Raw genomic sequence first — 18,611 nt, 5'->3', positions numbered from 1 at the left:
TCCATCACCACAAGCAATTTTCGAACATTTTTGTCACCCCAGGACGAACCCCCATACCTGTTAGCCATCCCCGACTCTGTCCTCTCACTCCTCCCAGCCCTGGGCAACTGCTTACCTGTCTACAGATTTGCCTGTTCTGGGCATTTCAGTAAATGGGATCACACAATGTGTGGTCTTTAGTGTTTGGCTTCTTTCATGTAACTTAACGTTTTCAGGCTTCATCCACATCATGGGCTGTGTCAGTGCTTCCTTCCTTTTGTGGCTGAATCGTATTCCATTGTATGGACACCACATTGTGTTTACCTGTTCATCAGCTGATGGACACTGGGTCATTTCTTGGAACTTCTGACTTGATTGTCACTTGAAGTAATTAGTGTTTACTGTCCCTCAAAAATCGTGTCTACATTTTTTATTGTTGCTGCTGCTGTTTGTTAAAGTCCTTGGAGCAAAATGCTGAGTCCTCTGGATCAAGAGCTGCTGTTTTCCTTGCTCTCTGTCTTTCAAGTTCATTGGTACTTTCCGAGGCCCTAAGGACCTGCCGTGAGCGCAGCAAACGTGTCAGCTCATGCACTTCTCACAGGCCGTGTGCATTTGACAGATAAGACGACTTGAGGCCACATACTTGCCCAGGGTCGCACGTCAGTCTGTGGTGGGGCAGGATTTGAGCCCGGGTTTCTTTGGCTTCCCTGGAGTTGCTGCCACTCCGAGCTCCTTTGAGAGGCGGGGTCTGCACACACAAGGCCGCGTGAAGACCAGGAAATAGACCACGAAGATGGACAGTCCGTTTGGTTCATCAGGTGTGGGGTGAGCCTGTCTGCCAGGCACGGTGCCCGCAAACAGGAAGACAGGCTTCCCATGAGGGCTGCCAGCCCCGTGACCCGGCCGCTTAGCCCTTAGACCCGGGCCTTGATGCCACTTGTCTTGGCAGCTGGAGGGTTTCCGGCCTCTTGAAAGCGCCTGGAGGCTGAGTGAACGCAGGTGCCGAGGGAGAGCCACACGGCGCCCGCTTCCTGCTTCGTGTCTTTCTGCCTGTGCTGCTTATTACGGGGAGGGGGGGACGGGATTGTTTTTTAAGTAGTTATAGATGAATGGATGTTGGATCTGTTTGAATAGAGGCCCTTAATCATTTACGAGGCAATTATGTTTGATTTCAGGAATGCAAGAAAGGACTACATTACTGCCAAGTACATTGAGAGGAAGTACGCAAGGAAAAGACACGCGGATAATGCGGCAAAACTTCACAGCCTTTGTGAGGCCGTCAAGACAAGAGACATTTTTGGATTACTCCAAGCATACGCTGATGGTGTGGATCTTACAGAAAAAATCCCACTGGCCAATGGACATGTAAGAAAAGACCTGTACAAACAGAAAAGAAAGGGTGAGAGGGCGGGGAGTGGCAAGGCAGTGTCATCAGAAATGCTGACAAAGTCGTGTGACTCTGAAAGAAGAGGCAGTGGGTCCTGGGGGAGGAAATTAGTGGTTGATTCTTAAACCAAAACTGTAATGGCAGCTCTGGAAAGAAGGTCCATCCCTGGGGGAAGGAGCACCTTCTCAGAGGCCTAAGCGCCTCCTTCTGTCTTCCGAGAGCCGCACTAGCGCCTCAGCCAAGCCTCGGCTGCAGCTCCTGAGGCCACACCGGGAAGGAGAGCTTGGACCAGGCCTGGTGCACCGCTGTCCAGCCTGCTCCCCTTGCCCTCCTCCCTGGGGGAACTGGGCCAAGAGGGTGGGGTCTCACCGTTGGGATCCGGCTGCAGGAAACCACCAGTGTTACGGCCAGTGTGTCCTAATTCTCTTCCACGGGTGTGCTCTTGGACGCACACTCACAGCTCCCTTGACCCTCCTTACCCTCGTGGACACACACAGCCCCCTGGACCCTCCTTACCCTCGTGGACACACACAGCCCCCTGGGCCCTCCTTACCCTCGTGGACGCACACTCACAGCCCCCTGGACCCTCCTTACCCTCGTGTATGCACACACACAGCCCCCTGGGCCCTCCTTACCCTCGTGGACGCACACACACAGCCCCCTGGACCCTCCTTACCCTCGTGGACGCACACTCACAGCCCCCTGGGCCCTCCTTACCCTCGTGGACGCACACTCACAGCCCCCTGGACCCTCCTTACCCTCGTGGACGCACACACACAGCCCCCTGGGCCCTCCTTACCCTCGTGGACACACACTCACAGCCCCCTGGGCCCTCCTTACCCTCGTGGATGCACACTCACAGCCCCCTGGGCCCTCCTTACCCTCAGAATAAAGGCACACGGGACTGGGCCACCCTTAGCAGCTGAGCACGTTGTACGGAGCCGTGATGTTCAGTGTTCGAGAGTAAGATGGGGGAACTGCAGCCTGGGTGCCCAGGGCCGCGCGTGCTCAGCTCAGAGCTGTGCTGCAGCCGAGGAGGAGGGGGTGGCGGGGCCGGGGGTGTGTTGTCTCCCTCTGCCCCACCCTCCCCGCTACCTGGATCTTCCCGTGGCCTCCAGCCCCCTCCCACCCCCCTCCCTGAAGCAGCCTTCTTCGCGATTCTTCCCTCTCACCCCCCTCCCTGAAGCAGCCTTCGTCTCGATTCTTCCCTCCCACCCCCCTCCCTGAAGCAGCCTTCGTCGCGATTCTTCCCTCCCACCGGCCAGAACTTACTTCACAAGAGGCAGGGGTGGTCATGTGCCATTTAGCAGGAACTGAAGGCGGTCCGGGTATTAGCATTGATGGCGTTATCTGTAAGTGCAGAATGAAAAACTGTAACCCGGCATTTAAGGGATACGTTTATATTTACCCAGGGAGCAGCTATAAGAGCCCGGGGAAGGAGTCTGAACGGAGACCCTCCTCTTACAGGCAACACCTCACGTTGAGATGCAGGGATGAGGGCAGAAAGATCGAGAGGACTTTGCCGTGAAACCCCTGAATTCCTCATTATTTCCTGTGGAGTAAGGAGGAATAGGACCAGTCTCTAAACTGCAGGTTCCCAGGGGCAGAGTTTGCCATGGAGATTAAAGAGGCCCTTGGTATCTTAGAGGTAACGTTTTTCAAAGGAAAGATTTAGAGGCTTTTGGAAGAGAAATACACAGTTTTTCTCATGTGGGACACAGAATTGAATGCTCCCCTTGGAATTCTGGAATGTTTCTGCTTGGTCTTCAGGAGCCGGATGAAACTGCCCTCCACCTTGCCGTCAGATCCGTGGACCGGACTTCTCTTCACATTGTAGACTTTTTAGTTCAGAACAGGTAGGTGTTCTAAAATCAGGGAAGGTGTTTGATTTCGTTCCTTGGTGTTTCTGAGAATGGAGCCAGGGGTTGCCCCATTGCTTCAGTTGTGTGGCCAAGATGCTGGAATTTCCCCGGGTCTGAATAGGAACCATGGGCCAGGGGCAGTGCTGCCAGGTGTGGGCTGTTCCGATGCAATCCTAATAAAGCCCCCTCCTGGGGTCTGCGAGGTCCCGCCTCTAGTGTCTGGGACTCAGGGAGACGACCCGTCGATAGGCCTGCTGATTTCCGAGCTCCGGGAAAGCAGCCTCTGTCTGTGGCCCCCACGACCACCCCTTTGCTTGTCCCGTGAGGTGCGGGTCCCACGAGGTCCAGGCGGGGCACCCTGAGCAGGGGGAGAGGGAAGCAGGAAGCAGAGATCCTCCTCCAGCCGCTGGCCGAGCTGAGGTTGTAAACCGCAACACGGGGTTGTGGGCGTTTTGCGTGGTTGGAAAAGGTGTTCTTTTTAATTAGAAGTTGACTTTAGAGAGGACATGCACGGACGGCTTCCCTGGCCCCAGTAGTTGGTACGTTCTGCCTCGCTTGGTGCGGGGCCTGCCTGGCAGCCGAAGGCCAGTGGTGAAGCCCCGTCAGGGAACATCCTGACTGCCTGATCCTGGCTTGGGTGGGTGGGTGCTGGAGGGGGCGGTGCTGGTTAAAAGCCACAGGAATTGGCTTCAGATGGAATAGGAGATTCCAAAGTGCAGAAGCAAGGAGAGATTTTGCATTTTGTGTCTTCTGCCATTCCCGGCTGTCTTCAGAAGAAGAAATGGCCAGAGGTAGAGGAGCTTGGGAGGCAGCTCCTTCCCCAGGAGCCGGGAGTTCTCTGGATGCCTGGGGGAGGCTGCTCGGACCGCCCTGTCCTCTGATGGAGCCTGAATGCTGTCCCAGTGCCAGCAGCGTGGCAGGGGCCAGCTCCGTGAGCAGCTGAGCGGTGCCATCCCCCTCAGTGCACATTCTCAGGGGCAGGAGAAGGGGAATCCTGGCTTCTTTTCTTCCAGAATGGGAGGAGGACAGCAGGAGTAGAGGGGAGATCAGAAGCGCGGCTCCTTTTTTACACTGAAAACGTAGCTGCTTTAAAAAAGAAAGGGAGGGCGGAAGGAAGGAGTAAGTGTAGCTGGTTTCCCCCTGATGGGAGCTGCGGGCATCACCTCCTGGTGGTCACGCTTCTGTTCCCACATGTCTGTCCGGGGCAGAGCCCGCTGTCCAGCTCCGAACAGGCCCAGGGCCACCTCCACCAGTGGGTTGAGTGGCTTGTCCTGGGATCTCCTGGTTTTGTTTTGTGTTGGAAGAATCTCTGTGGTCTCCTCACGGTTCCCCCGTAGCCTGTTTTCAGGGCAGCTCAGAGGAGCCTGGGGACTCCGAACTTTGGAAGAGCGGCGTTTCCCCTTCCTGGCAAGAGTGTTGTTAGTAAGATGAGAAAAGCTCACCCCGTCCTTCTGTGTGGGACAGACTGGGCAAGTCACGCAGGCTTCCTAAGGCCCAGACGGGCACTGCCAGTGAAGCGGGAGGGATGCCAGGTTCACCTGCCCGTGCCCCCGCTCAGGTGCGCACAGGTGCCTTGCTCCCTGTCTGGCGGCTCTGCCGTTGTTGTTTATTCCCCGATGGCCTTAAGCCAAGGCCTCCTCCTGCCCACAGGCAGGGCTGGTGCTGTGGGCCCCCCACCCTGGAGGAGGATTGAGAGAAAGCCTGCCCTCCGTGAACCTGAGTTCTGGCTGCCTCTCCCGGGGAAGGAAAGCAGCCATGCCCATCGTTCGCATGTTGTCTGTGGCCGCTTTCAAGCCCCCCTGGCAGAGCTGAAGTCCCTGCCGGGCGGCCCCAGTCCTCTGGCCTGCGACTCACTGTTCCCTTTCTCTGTTCCCGTCCCTGCCAGTGGGAACCTGGACAAACAGACGGGCAAGGGCAGCACGGCCCTGCACTACTGCTGCCTGACCGACAGCGCCGAGTGCCTCAAGCTGCTGCTGCGGGGCAAGGCCTCCATCGGCATCGGTGAGCCTCCCCCACCGCCCCATGCAGTTCCTGGCGCGGGGCTCTGGGCAGAGCTGGGGAGTCGGTCCCGCCCTGCAAGGCTGCTGTGGCCGCGTGCTCATCAGCAGTTTCCCTCTGCTGTCTTGTAGGCTTGCCGCCAAGTGCAGGCATTTTCTGAGAGGCAGAGGATGGCCCTGCAGCTGTCGCTGGTACCCAGGTGACCTGACCAGGTTTGGGCGTCTCGCCCTCCTGTTCATGACCCCCACCTGGGATCATGCCGGGCCCCTCACTGGCTCTGGGGGGGGCACGTTTACTGGTGAGCGTCACTGTTCGCTGCCCCTCCGTTCACTGGCACCAGGCCTCCTCCACGAGGGACCCGCGTCTGCTTGGCCTTCACCGCTCCCTCCCCTGTGGGACCCTGACCTGTAGCCGGCCAGGCACAGTCTAGGCCGAGGGTGTCCGGCTGTGACGGTGTGCTGAGGTGGAGCTTTTGAAGAACTGTCAAACAGAGAGCCAAGAGCAGGAAGAAGGCACGTGCCTGCTTGCAAGCCAAGTTGGCTTTTTTTCTTTTTTAATTAATCATCAAATCTCATTGACTGAGGCTCATTTAGAAGAAAATACACAATTCCAAATCTTCAGACTGCTTGAAAGGAGGTGTAAAGTCTTCTACAGTCAGATGCCTGGAACTAGATTAGCAGTGCTTTTGGTTGGAGAATTACCATGAACTGCTTTATTCAACGACTTAAACCTTGGATATTTATTTACATTAGTTGGCTACTTCAGTGGTTTTATCTTCATTAGATTAGCTCAAACCTCGTCGTATAAAACCTTACCGACTGCACACTGCTGCAGTTCTGTACGGTTTCAGGACAGTTCAGCACCGACTGGGGCAAACTAGCTGGATTTCATTAGTCGTGCTCGGTTCCGTTTGGTGCTGCTTCACTGGGTCTCTTTTTAATTGCCTCTCCGTGTCAGACCTCTGCTTGCTTTTGCCGTAACACGTCTGTTCGTTCCCCCCGCCTCTTAGCTAACGAGTCAGGAGAGACGCCGCTGGACATCGCCAAGCGCCTCAGGCACGAGCGCTGTGAGGAGCTGGTGAGTGTCCCGCCCCCCCCCACCCCCGGCCTGGACAAGGCGCGGTTGGGGGCGCTGCTCCCTGGGGAGGGCTCTCGCGGAGCCTGCGGGAGGGTCCTGAGCAGATCCCAGTGGCCTAGAGGGGATGGCTCGGAGAGAGTGTCCTGGGGCCCCTTAGAGAGGAGGTGACCATCCCCCTCATGGTGACACTCGGAACACGAGCCAGTCTGTGCTGGTGGGACATGTTGACGGCGGCCCTGGCTTTGTCTGGGGTGAGTGGCGCCGAGGCCCCTCTGAGTCAAACAGGCTGGGTTTACAGGGGGCTCCACCGCTGCGACTTGGGAAGGTGGTGCCAGCTCTCTCCGCTGTTGCCTTGTGTGTGAAGGGGGGGCCAGGCATACCAGTTCGCAGGTTATTGGGGGAATCGTTGTTGAACTCTGCAGAGCAGTGGGCACAGAGTAAGTGCTCAGTCCATGGCGCATTAACAGTTGGTGCTGCAGAGCTGCAGGACTGCTAACAGGTGTTATCCTCAGCACTTCATGTCCAGTAACTCGTTTAATCTTGATAATTACCGTAAAGCATTAATTAATAGGTACCTACTGTTACCCCATTTTACAGATGAGGAGACAGGTACGGAAGGGTTAAGTAACTCGCCCAAGACCACATGGCTACTGTCTGGCTTTGGAGAAAAGTCAGACCGTAATGTGCTAAGGCACCCATTTATCTAATGGATTAACTTCTCCCCTGTGCACCTAGAATGGAACCAGCTATCTACCTTCCTGGAGAGAATTGAGAAGCTGGTCATTCACGTCATTTTCCGCAGGGCTTCATTCTCTCGTGCTGGTCAGGAAAAGCGGGGTTAACAGTTAGTGGACATGTTTCTTCTCCTCAGATTGAGATGCTCCCATGTGCAGTTGTGGGTACCTGCAGGCTGACGGTCACCCTTTAGATCTCAAACACCCCTTGGCTGCGTGCTGCAACTTTGCAGCTTACAAAGCACTAAATGGGAGTTGTCGGGTTTGAGCTTCAAGGTTATCTGGGATTAGGGAGTGGGGGCTTGACCTGAGACGCAGCGAATTGGATAAGCCAGCCTCACACTGGGGCACAGGCTCCCTGCCCGCTACCTCTTGGCCATCTTGGTGGACACCCGCTTTACAAGGCTGAGTATACGAGCAGCGTCACCGACAGTGCTTTGTTGTTCTCAGCTGACCCAGGCCTTATCTGGGAGGTTTAATTCTCACGTTCATGTCGAGTATGAATGGCGACTGCTCCATGAAGACCTGGATGAGAGCGATGACGACGTGGATGAGAAGCTGCAGGTCTGTGCCAGCCTGTGAAACGCTAAGTGCTATGAACAGCGTCCTTCAGAGCGCTGTGGGTCCTGGCCTGTAATTAGGGTAGAGAGCTGTTTGTAGAAAAGGAAATACAGTTTACTTTTTGCTTCCAGTGATCTCGGTAGGTTGGTGGTTTTACCCTTCCCATAACTGCCTCCTGTCTCCCAGCTCCTACAGACGTGACTGTAAACGAACGATAATTATGTAATCAGAGGCAGCTTCTCACCTTCTGATATGAAGGAAAGATACAGAGAGCCTTGGATTCTAGGGGATTTTAGAGGGAGCTCTCTCACTGTGGATAATGGGATAAAGAGCCAGGTTCCCCCAGGAGCAGTGATCATGTTCACCTAGTTGATCTTTAAAACCTTCACTGAAATCACTGACCCTTAGAGATCATTGGGTCCAACTCATTCCTTTATTAGATGGGGTCATTCAGGCCTCAAGAGTGTTGGCCACAGTGAAGCCAGTATTTGGAGACCAACCTGGGGCTCTTGCCTCCTGGTCCAGCCTCTCCTCATGATGCTCTGTCTTGAGCACTTGAGGGCACCCCTGGAAGGTTGCCACCTTCACACAAGGCTCAGAGTCAGACCCAGGAAGACTGACTCCAAAGCCCATATGCCTAGCTGCTGTGAAATAAGTGGGAAAGCCGGGTGTAACGTTTTAATTTTTACTGTAGGATTTTAATGTCCTGATGTGTATTGATGTCTGATTATTTATATATGGCATTTCCGAAACCTATTGGACTATTCCGGTTTATGGAGCAGTTAATATCCTTACTTATGGTTTCTTGGAATAAGAAATTTCCGAGTTAGCTGTAAAACAGTATCAAAGTGAGGGGAGCTGGCTATTTCACACTTAGATTTGCCTTTAAAAGGGGAGAAGGTTTGAAACACCTGCCCTGGAGCGAGTGCCTCTTGGTCAGGCACATGTCACATTCCCGGGGTCGTGCAGGCAGTGACTTGGCAGGTGCCGTGGACCCAGTGAAAGCCCGGCAGCGGCGCTGACACTCGTCCCCACCCCTTCAGCAGAGAGCGGCGGGTGTGGAGGTTCACACAGCCATGGGCTTTGTTGGAATTTAAACTGTGCATGAAGAGCCACTGGCCATTGAGCTCCTCGTACTGGAGCTGGGCATGAGCCGTTGGTTGGCCAGAGCCTTGACCGGGCAGGTGGTCCCGTGAAGGGAGGAGGGGGTGACTGCCAATACTGATACCTGCTAAGCTCCGGGCACTGTGCTGGCAGTTAAAGTTAGACCCACTAGGGAATTCCCTGGTGGTCCAGTGGTTAGGACTCCGCACTCACTGCCAAGGGCCCAGGTTCAATCCGTGGTCGGGGAACTGAGATCCCGCATGCCGCGTGGCGAGACCAAAAAATAAAAATAAAAAAATAAAGTTAGACCCACTTATCAGATGAGAAGTAGGATCAGGAAAGTTAATTTGCTCAAGATCACAGCTATTGTAACGAAGCTGACTTTGAAATATGAGTTCCATCTAATTAAGTCCATGGTTCCATGCACATGACTTTCAGGTGGAGCAGGGGTCAGCAGGCTCGTAAAGGGCCAGATAATAGATGTTTTAGGCTTTGTTGCAACTCCTCAGCTCTGCCAGGGTGGCTTGACAGCAGCCACAGACAATATGCAGACGATGGGCATGGCTGCTTTCTAATAAAACTTTATAAAAACAGGTGGTGGCCCTGTGGGCCGTGATTTGCTGACCCCTGAGTTAGAGGACTCTCAAGAGTTCCAGTTCCTACGGGAAGAAGACGTTGATCTCCCCCGAATTAGCCGTGTAGCTGTTGGGGATCAGCTGTGGCTGTGCGTGCCTAGGGCAGCTGCACTGTTCTGCCGTCAGAGAAGGATGTTTATGGAGGGGACATACAGTGAAATACAGAGCTGGCTGAGATAACTCTGGATGGTAAAGATGAAATAGCTTATATTTTAAATTCTTCCCAGAATGAAGAATTAATTGTAAGTTTTTGTAAATCATGGCTTTTTTTCATGGGTGTGTTTCCGTTAAGGGACCTGACGAGAGTGAGTTTTAGGTTTTGCGGCTGTCATGTAACAGTAAAAGTGCACCGTGCCCAGGCATTAGACTGGTGTACCTGCGGCTGTACCCAGTACGTCAGTCGCTGCGACCAGGAGGTCAGCACGTCTGTATCTCACGCACCTCTGCCCACTACCCCCGCAGCCCAGCCCCAGTCGGCGAGAAGACCGGCCCGTCAGCTTCTACCAGCTGGGCTCCGGCCAGCTGCAGCCCAACGCCGCGTCTCTGGCCAGAGACGCCGCCAGCCTGGCCAAGGACAAGCAGAGGGGCTTCGTGCCCAGCATCTTGCAGAACGAGACGTACGGGGCCATCCTGAGCGGCAGCCCACCGCCCACCCAGCCTGCGGCCCCCAGCACCGCCAGTGCTCCCCCACTGCCCCCGCGGAATGTTGCCAAAGGTACTGAGCTCTTGGTAGCCCCTGGACGCACGAGCGGTGTCGTTGGGATTTTGCTTTGGGGAAGCTGTAGTTGCTTTGCCCCCCGGCTAGCTAACCTGTGGGCCAGCTTCGGGACATGTTTTTTCATTTGGGGTCCTTTGTTTTGTACTTATGTTGTTTGCTTCCTAAAAGAACTCCGTCATTCTCGGGATGGTGGTAGAGTGTCTTGACTTCATTCTCGTCCTGGGCAGGGGTGTGGCACGTGTGACTCGAGGGATGCAGGGGCGCCACCAGGGTAGGCCTGAGGTGGAGGGGTCAGCACCTGCTGCTGGTCCCTGGATGTTTCCCTGCAGACCTTCTTCCCGGTCCTTTTCTCTTTGCGGTCCGCCCCTCACTACCCCCCCCTTTGCCTTCATTCTTTCCCTTTTTATCTTTCTCCTACCTGTACTCGGCCAGCTTGTGGCATCCGATTATTTCCTATCTCTGTGATCCCCATGAAATGAAGGATAAAGAGATGCTAATTTGGGAAACGGTGCTCAGCCTAACTGTAAAAATACGAAACAGTCCCCGAGGGTCCTACCAGCGCCTTAAGTGCCAAAGCTTCCTGTGCTAACCTCAGTCGCTCTGTCACAGCACAGTGAGTTTGACTCAACAGGTGCTGTTTTTTGTTTTTATAAAAAAGGAAACTTAAGCCCCCCCAGGTTTAGTAATTTTCCCAGCACTGAAGGCCCGCTGGCCATGATGCTCCCTGAAGGCAGGTCCCGCAAGTAGCCAGGCCAGATCTGGGCTGGGGCCTCCAGAGGGCTTCCCAGGGGACGGGGGGCAGGAGCCTCCATGGGGCGTGACGTCTGGGCCCACGACTGCTGTAGGCCAATGGTGGTCCCAAAAGTAAGTCCCAAATTGCATTTGTGCGGGAGCTGCTCTCCGGCAGGGGCGTGTAGGCGCGTGACGGTGGTGCTGCGAGCCCTGGGAGGGAGGGGTGCCCACGTCTGCCGTCCTGTGGGGTCTGTGCTCACGGTGTGGGGTGGCTGTGCCCACCGCCGCCCCCCCGCTGTCCTGAGTGTATTGCAGACCCTCCCCCACGGCTCTGCCCCCAGCGCTCAGGGAGGCGGAGAAGGCTGATGAGCCTCTTGTCTGGGTCACCGAGCCACACGCCTTAGGAGCAGACCCACGCTGCACGGGCAGAGCCCTGAAACCCGCCCGCTCACCTCCCGCAGAGCCCGTTCCTCCAGGGCACCCAGGCCTGACCAGGAGGTCCCTCAGCAAGGAAGGAGGTCACGTCCCCCAGCTGCGAGGGGCCCGGGCGGGCGGGGGCCGCTGCGGTGGCTGGGGCCTTGTGGGTGCGTCTCGTTGCCTCCCCCCCAGATCCCGGTGCCTGTGTTCATCTCCACCCCATTAGTGACTTTTACTGACTGTGTGTGTCATGTTAGGAAAGATTTTATTTTGCTCTGTTGGGTCATATAAGAAGAATAGAAAGCTGTTCACCTCTATTTCTTGCTTTCTTAAAATCTTAGGATGAGAAAGTTTGGGGTTTTTTCCCCCCATTTCTTTCTGCCACTCCCACCGTTAGCTCCGTCTCTTCCTTTGGTGACGGAGATCGCCCTTCATCCCTGCCAGTCCCCCAAAGGGTATCTTTGTTCTCCGTCTGTTCCACCCTCGATCCACGAGGAGTCACCACCCAACAAGTAGGACGGGACTGATGTCTCGGGCCCGGCATCGAGGAGGACGTTGTCCATGGCAGACGTGCGAAGGCTCCCGCTGGCCCCAGCTGGGCCCTGTGCGGTGCGGCCTGCTTTCATCTCCAGGCCCAGCCTCAGGCACCGCCGTGCCTGTGCCCCGAGCAGGTGCAGCTCTGTGAGGAGGAGCTCTGTGGGCGGAGGAAGGGTGCGACCAGGGCGGTGCCATCTCCCTGGTGTGTCACCTGAGCCGACTTCCGGCCAGAAATAAGTTTGCCCTTCACCAGATGTCTTTGGTTTGCACCCTCCTCTCCACGTGCTCTGTCTGAGGACGGGTGCCCCCCGTGCGAGGCGGTGACCCCACAGGGAGGACCGAGATGGGTAGAGACAAGCAGACGTCCTGTCCCCGAGCGCAGTGCTCAGGAGGCTCGCTGTGGTCACCATTTCCCTCTTCAAACGGTGTTTAAATATGAGAAATGAAGTAGGTAAGATTGAGAAGACCAACCGGGAATCCTCCCCGGAGCATCGTTGGTTCGGTGTGTGTTGGTATCTGTCTTCCAGATACCAGAAACAAGAATCTTTTTTTAAATCAACGTCCTGTTTGTTGCCGTAGTGCTCTGCTAGAAGGGTCATGTGTACCACTTTATAGGGGAGAGGATCAATAATGCAGTGTTCTGTTTCTGTTTTTGTTCTGTGCTCGTGCGTGTGCGTGCGTGCGTGTGCATGCCTGCGTGTGCACGTGCGTGTGTGTGCACGTGCGTGTGTGTGCAGTTCAGCCAGCCTCCTCCGCTAACGCCCTGTGGAAGACAAACTGTGTAAGTGTGGACAGTGTAAGCCGGCAGCGATCTTCGTCAGATCCGCCAGCTGTCCATCCACCGCTGCCCCCTCTCCGTGTGACATCTACCAGTACGTTTTTTTCCTTTTTCCTTTCTCGCTGTTGGGCTTTGTGCAGCTGGATGGCTGGGGGGGTCTCTCGGCAGCCGCCCGCTGCCGGCCACCCGGCGCTGCCTGGGGGCCTGTGGCTCTTCCGTGGCCCCAGCCCTGCGGCCGCTGCCCCCCAGCGGCAGACTCCTGTCTGTCTCACACCGCATGGGGCCCTTCACTCTCCTGCTCTGTCTCCCGAGCACTTCAGCAGCATTTCTGTCTCTCACACATTGGCCTCGGGGCTGCCTTTGGCCGTTGGGTGGTTCTCGATGCTGGGGTGTGTTCCTGTGGATTATAATCTGGTCTGTGCTCTGCCCTTCAGTGTCACATGTCCGTGGGAGTCTCAGCACCCGGGGGGAGGGGGGATGGGGCGAGGCCTGGACGCTGTAGGAGGGTGGGGCTCCGGCATCGCAGGGTCGCGGGGTGCTTTGAGGGCGCTGAGGGTTTCCCTGGTCCCCCGGTTTCCTTACCCGGAGTTAAGGGGGGAGAAGCCCAGCCCTGGCTGCAGTCGGTGTCGTACGCGCACTGGAGGCGGAGCGAGCACGGGGTCTTCTGGACGCTGGGGCGGGGGGCACCCAGCTCCGGCACGCCCAAGTCAGATGGCACGGGGCCAGGTCCTGGGGGGCACCCAGCGGGTCTCAGAAGCCCACTTTCACACTCGCAGTCCGGCGTCCCCGGGGCTGTAGATCTGCATGCTAGAGTCTGCCTTTTGACTTTCCCTTTAAAGCAGAAAAAGGAGAGAAGAATGACAAAAGGAAAGAAGGATTAAACCGATCCCTCCCTGGTCAGCCGGCTCCCCGCGCCGCTGTCCTGGGAGAGAGGAGCTGCCGGCTCCTTGGGTGTCAGCGTCCAGGCCCGGGGCAGGTCGCCGGCTCCGCAGCGACTGCGGGACGCGAACGCTGGACGTTGGGGTGGGAGCTGCTGTTGGTCGGGGAAATAGGGGGAGGTGTGGGCTCAAGGCCCGGCTCCCTGCCTCACCGGCCGTGCGCTTGGGGAAAGCAGCGGCCTCCTCACCTGTGAAACGTAGAGAGTGATACAACTCGTCCCGCTGCCCCTCGCGGACCGGGAGCCTTTCCAGCTGGTTCTTTGCAGCCTTCCCTCAGACTGACCGGCCGCGGCCAGCGGCATGGGGGGCGCCCCGGGGCAGGACCGCGCCAGACCCAGGCCGGGCCTCCTGCTGCCGCTTCTCCAGGTCCCCGTGGAGGGCGGAAACCCACAGGGGGCTGGCTTCCCACGGGGGCTTCTAGCTGAGAAAATACTCCCAGGCTCATCGAGGCAGTTTAGTCCCAACTTGAGGCTCGGAAAGACTCCCCGCCAGCACGGTTTTCTGAAAATCGTCCGTGAAAGTAGGTTTTTTCCTTATGAGGTAGGGGAGGGAAAAAGGAAGCCCGTATCGGAAGAGCCTCGGCTGGGAGGGGGTGCCTGAAGCGTGACCCTCCGCGTTTCTCTCCTCTCCTCTCTCCGCAGACCCCCTGGCTCCCACGCCGCCCCCTCCGGCAGCAAAAACGCCCAGCGTGCTGGAGGCCTTGAGCCAGCAGGGCAAGCCGGCGCAGCCCGGGCTCCTGCCCGGCAAAGCCCCGCCGCCGCCGCCGCCACAGCTGCCCAGCCGCCTGCCCCAGAAGAGGCCTGCTCCCGGGTAACGGCCGCTCTTCCGCGTCCCCCTCGGGCCGGGCCAGGTCGGCCATCCTTGCTTCCCAGGGGCACCAGCCCCGTAACTTCACCTGCTGAGATTTCTCTGAACGTTTGAAACCTTCCACGTTTCCACTACTGTGACCCCTAAGGTCAAGTGTTACATAACTAAGTGGTTTTGCCTCAGGTGTCTAAAAAATAATCAAGAATGTTTAAACTGCAAAAATTTCATACCAATGTACATTTTATATGCACATGATGAATTTAGATTTCTGTTCAGTACAGACACCAGGATTTGGGGAGTTAAAGTCCTCAAGACACGAGGCCTCTAGGTCTTATTTGTTGGTCACTCACAGGGTTATCTCGACTACCTGGACCCTCTGTAGTGCGGGGCATGTATTTCCTACGAACAAGGACATTCTCCTACATAAACACAATACAACCAGCAAAATCAGGAAATTAACGTGGATGCTACCTTCCAAAACTCAGACTCCAAGTTTTGCCACGAGTCTAAATGCCGTCCTTTACTGCAGAGGGATCCAGTTCGTGGCTCTCAGTCTGGATCTTTATGGTGGAAAAATGGTTCCTTTTTAGTGGGAATGATATTTAGAAGCCAGGATCTGGGTGCTTAGTGTCTTCATTGCTGTTGGAGTGTCACTGCACCCAGGCAGGCCCTCTGAGTGGTCAGAACTAGGGACACACACACACGTGTGTGTGGAGGGCCGTTCGTCCCTTGCTTGTCCCCGTCCACCTCTTCTGCCCTCCATCCCCTCCCATCACACGTCAAGCCCCAGTTGTGGGCCTGGCTCTGCGCAGAGAACTGGAATAGGGCTCCTCTCTCGGCTCATCAGACATTCTTGTCACTTGTCCTTACTTGGAGAGTTGACAGAACTGGTGTCACACCTTTTGCAGGTGGAAATGCCGACTCACAGAAACCCGTTTATCCAGGCCCACCCGGCAAGCCTGAGTTAACAGACCGCTGTCTGCCAGCCCTGGGAGCCGGCTCCCTTACCTGCGTGTCCCTTCCTGTGGTGCTGGGATGTGCTGGGCCCGGGGCTCATGGGGCAGGGGGTGCCGAGCCATGTCAGTCACGGCGGTTATAGGCAGCAGGGGTCACAGAGGACAGAGGCATGGATAGCGCGGGCTAGTGGTGCTTGGGCAGGTCCTGGCAGAGCCACCAGGGCCCTGGGGTTGATACTGCCCCACCCTGACATAGGAAGAGACCCAGGCCGCGCGGGGAGGGGATGGGGCACATCACGGCTAGAGCTGGTTGGTGGTGCCCAGTTTCCAGCCCAGACCCGGGGCACTGGCAGCGGGCTCACACAGGACAGGAGAGCTTCAGGAGGAGCCTGGTTTGGGAATCGGGAACCTTCGATCTAGCACTGCCCTCTGGACCTCTCATTCTTACTTATTCCAAAAAAAAAAAAAAAAAAAAGAGGTAGTTGGATGGCAGTTGATAAAATCAGCTCAACCATTTTCAACTTGAACACGGTCCTTTAGAAAAGGGAGTGAGGCGGAGCGGTAGCGTGCCTTGCAGGCCTCGGGCCCCAGTGAATCTATTTCCCCTTCTCTGTAGGCCTGACAAGTCAAGCCCACTGATCAACAAAGGCCAGCCAAGAGGACCTGGTAATTATTCCATGTGAAACTGGGTTACTTTCTGCTGGGTCTGGGGGGCAAAGTGGAGGGTGTTTCCAGCTGTGGTGAACCTGCCCTGGCAGCCACCCTGCCCTCGCCGAACCTCCGGCGCCCCTGCTCCTGGGGCTGCTCTGTCCCACGCCCCGCACTCCTGTCCCCCTCTGCCGATGGGGACGGGGGTGGGGGGAGCCCTGGCCGGGTCTGGGAGTCAGTGGAGGAGGCAGTGGCGTCTGCCTCACTCTGTGACACCTGCAGGCCGGCACACTCTAGGGCGGTTGCATGGAAGTCACAGGGTTCGTTGGCCTTTAGGGGACGTTCCCTCAACAGTTAGCAAATCTCAGGCAAGGTGCCTTGTGGCTGTGACAGACGGCATTTATGTCGTTTCTATCTCGTGGTGTTGACTGAGGGGGCGTATTGTGAAGTCCATTCATTTTGGCCCTAAAGCAGTGGATCTCTCTGGGACAGAAGCTGTGGGTCCTCTGTCCAACGCCGTGGTCACGCAGCCCCCGGCGCCCATGCCCAGGAAGTCACAGGCGGTAAGCGGACGAGCCCCTTCCTTTCTGCCTCTTTGCCCTGGCCAGGAGCGGGTGGGTTATCGTCCAAGGGCTCAGAGGAAGCTCTCCCTCTTCCGCTGGTTGGGGTGGGGGAGGCTTCTTCCTGGGTACCTGGTCCTTCGGATCGGAGCAGGATGCAACCCAGAGCCCACAGCCAGCGGGCTGGGCCCTTCGCGGCTCCAGGACAGGCCCCCATGTGCCCACCAGGCAGCGGGCCGCCTCGCTCCCTGCTCTCTTCCCTCGGCTGGCCTCCTCCTGGAAGCCCCCCTGCCCCGAGCCACACTGAGCCGCCCCATCTTGACACCCATGGGCTCCCAGGCCTGCGGGCGGCCCTCGGGACCAGTTGGAAGCAAAGTGGCCCAGTTCTCTGCCCTGGAGCAGACGCTTCCCCGCACACTGAGCTCCGAGCCCTCTTCTCCTCGAAGCAGACCAAGCTGAAGCCCAAGCGGGTCAAAGCCCTGTACAACTGCGTGGCCGACAATCCCGACGAGCTGACGTTCTCCGAGGGGGACGTGATCATCGTGGACGGGGAGGAGGACCAGGAGTGGTGGGTGAGTCGGGGCCTGGCAGGTCTGTTCCCGGGGGAGGCCCGCTGTGCCCCTGACGAGCCTCCGCTGCCCTTTCCGTGGACCCACTTCTGAGTGGGGTCCTCCCTCGTCAGGGCGGACAGGCCACGTGGGCTGCAGTTCGCAGAGCGCACCTGAGGGTTTGAGGTGAGGCCTTGGCTTTCTCGGTGGTGCCTCCTGCCCGGCGTTGCAGGTTTGGTGGAGTGGGCGCCGAGGGAGAGCTGACCCGGAGGGCAGAGTCGCTGGGTGTCGGGCTGGTCCTGAAACCAGCTGTGGCATCCGGGTGGGAGCTGGAATGGGATGAGCGTGGCGCTTCCCCTGATGACCCTGAGTGTCCAGCCCCGGCCAAGGTCAGGCTGGGTGACCTTGGGCAAGGTGGTCGTGTTGCTCAGCCGCAGCCGCCTCGTCTGAGAAGGGGCGGTGACATGGCACTGCTGCGGCGACGGCACGGCGGCCCCCGGGGAGAGGTGGCTGTCGTAAACTGGACAGTCGCGTAAACAGCTCCCGCACGCCTGGCGGCGTCTGCCGCCTGGGGGCCGCTAACGGCCCAGCGCTGGGGCTTGAGCCCGGATATCAGATGGGTCGCGGTTACCATCAGGGCGTAGCCGGGACTCCCGGAGACAGCTCAGCTCTGTCAAGGGCGAGGGGTGTCGGTCAGAGTCCCTGGCCAGGCGCCCTCCTGGGCGAGCTGTGTGCTCTCTCTCCAGGGCCTGTGAGAACCAGCTCGGGGCCTGGCACTGCCTCTGGCATGGCTGGCTCGGGGGTCTTCTTGTGGCCTCTCCCCTCGAGGGGTTCAAGTGCCTGTGGGTCCAGGGCTCCCTCCTCCATCAGCCTTGCTCCACGCAGCGCAGTCGATGCCACGGGTGGCAGAGGGGGCGGCAGCTGCCGGTGCCCCTCGGTGCCCGTCCAGGGCTCTGCCCGCCCGCTGCCCGCCTGGCCCTGAGACCTGAGGCAGGTCTGGCCTTCACACTTGTGTACAGCCCACCACAAGGATGGGGCTCCAGCCTGACACCAGGCTTAGGCATCTGGAAAACACCTGTTCATTTCAAAAACTGTGGCAAAATCAGAAAGCTATAAAGAGTAAATGCTGCCTGTAATCTCAGGGTATCCCCCCTCACACACACAAGTAATTTAAATTTTGGTGATTTTGTTTTAGATGTTTATTTAACTACTTAATTTACATCGTTGAGATCAGACTTGAGGTATAATTTTTGTAATTTTCCCAGAGCAAAAGTAAATGGACTTACTGGAGTCTTAAATGCTTTGACTGCATTTAAATAGGGCCGACTCACATTTGCCACTTTCTGTGACTTGGCAGCGCACAGACTTCTGACATTCAGTTTCTTCATCCGTTTAAAAAAACAAACAAACAAAAAGGGAGGTCGGGGTGGTGGTCTGATCCTGTGCTGCCTGCCCCCCGAGACCACCAGGACCGCGGTGGGGCGTGTGTGCAGACACCGACTCCCTGCAGGTAGGAGTCCCTGCGGGTAGTAGGCCAGCACTATTTGAGATGGGAGCGAAAGGAAAAACAGTTTAGATGTTGTACCCAAGTAATTCTTTCCCAGAAGAGATTCTTCCAAACAAATCTTTTTTTTT

General features: G+C 57.0%; 1 protein-coding gene across 6 annotated transcripts in view; it reads left to right on the top strand.

Annotated features, from left to right (window-relative positions):
* Nucleotides 1-18,611, top strand: part of ASAP2 (ArfGAP with SH3 domain, ankyrin repeat and PH domain 2) — a 161,070-nt gene that overhangs the window by 139,939 nt on the left and 2,520 nt on the right. The window contains exons 17-27 of one of the 6 annotated variants that reach the window (XM_059942259.1): nucleotides 1,155-1,344; nucleotides 3,137-3,222; nucleotides 5,114-5,229; nucleotides 6,236-6,303; nucleotides 7,488-7,601; nucleotides 9,800-10,052; nucleotides 12,479-12,613; nucleotides 14,099-14,267; nucleotides 15,837-15,886; nucleotides 16,361-16,431; nucleotides 16,878-17,000. In XM_059942259.1, the coding sequence (XP_059798242.1) occupies nucleotides 1,155-1,344; nucleotides 3,137-3,222; nucleotides 5,114-5,229; nucleotides 6,236-6,303; nucleotides 7,488-7,601; nucleotides 9,800-10,052; nucleotides 12,479-12,613; nucleotides 14,099-14,267; nucleotides 15,837-15,886; nucleotides 16,361-16,431; nucleotides 16,878-17,000 (1,375 nt within the window). Of the gene's footprint in view, nucleotides 1-1,154; nucleotides 1,345-3,136; nucleotides 3,223-5,113; nucleotides 5,230-6,235; nucleotides 6,304-7,487; nucleotides 7,602-9,799; nucleotides 10,053-12,478; nucleotides 12,614-14,098; nucleotides 14,268-15,836; nucleotides 15,887-16,339; nucleotides 16,432-16,874; nucleotides 17,001-18,611 lie in introns of all 6 variants that reach the window. The other 5 variants (XM_059942258.1, XM_059942257.1, XM_059942256.1 and 2 more) reach the window with 5 other exon arrangements.

Source organism: Balaenoptera ricei, chromosome 13, assembly GCF_028023285.1.
Source record: "Balaenoptera ricei isolate mBalRic1 chromosome 13, mBalRic1.hap2, whole genome shotgun sequence".
NCBI classification, from domain to species: Eukaryota; Metazoa; Chordata; class Mammalia; order Artiodactyla; family Balaenopteridae; genus Balaenoptera; species Balaenoptera ricei.
This window is presented reverse-complemented; position numbering and strand designations above follow the sequence as displayed.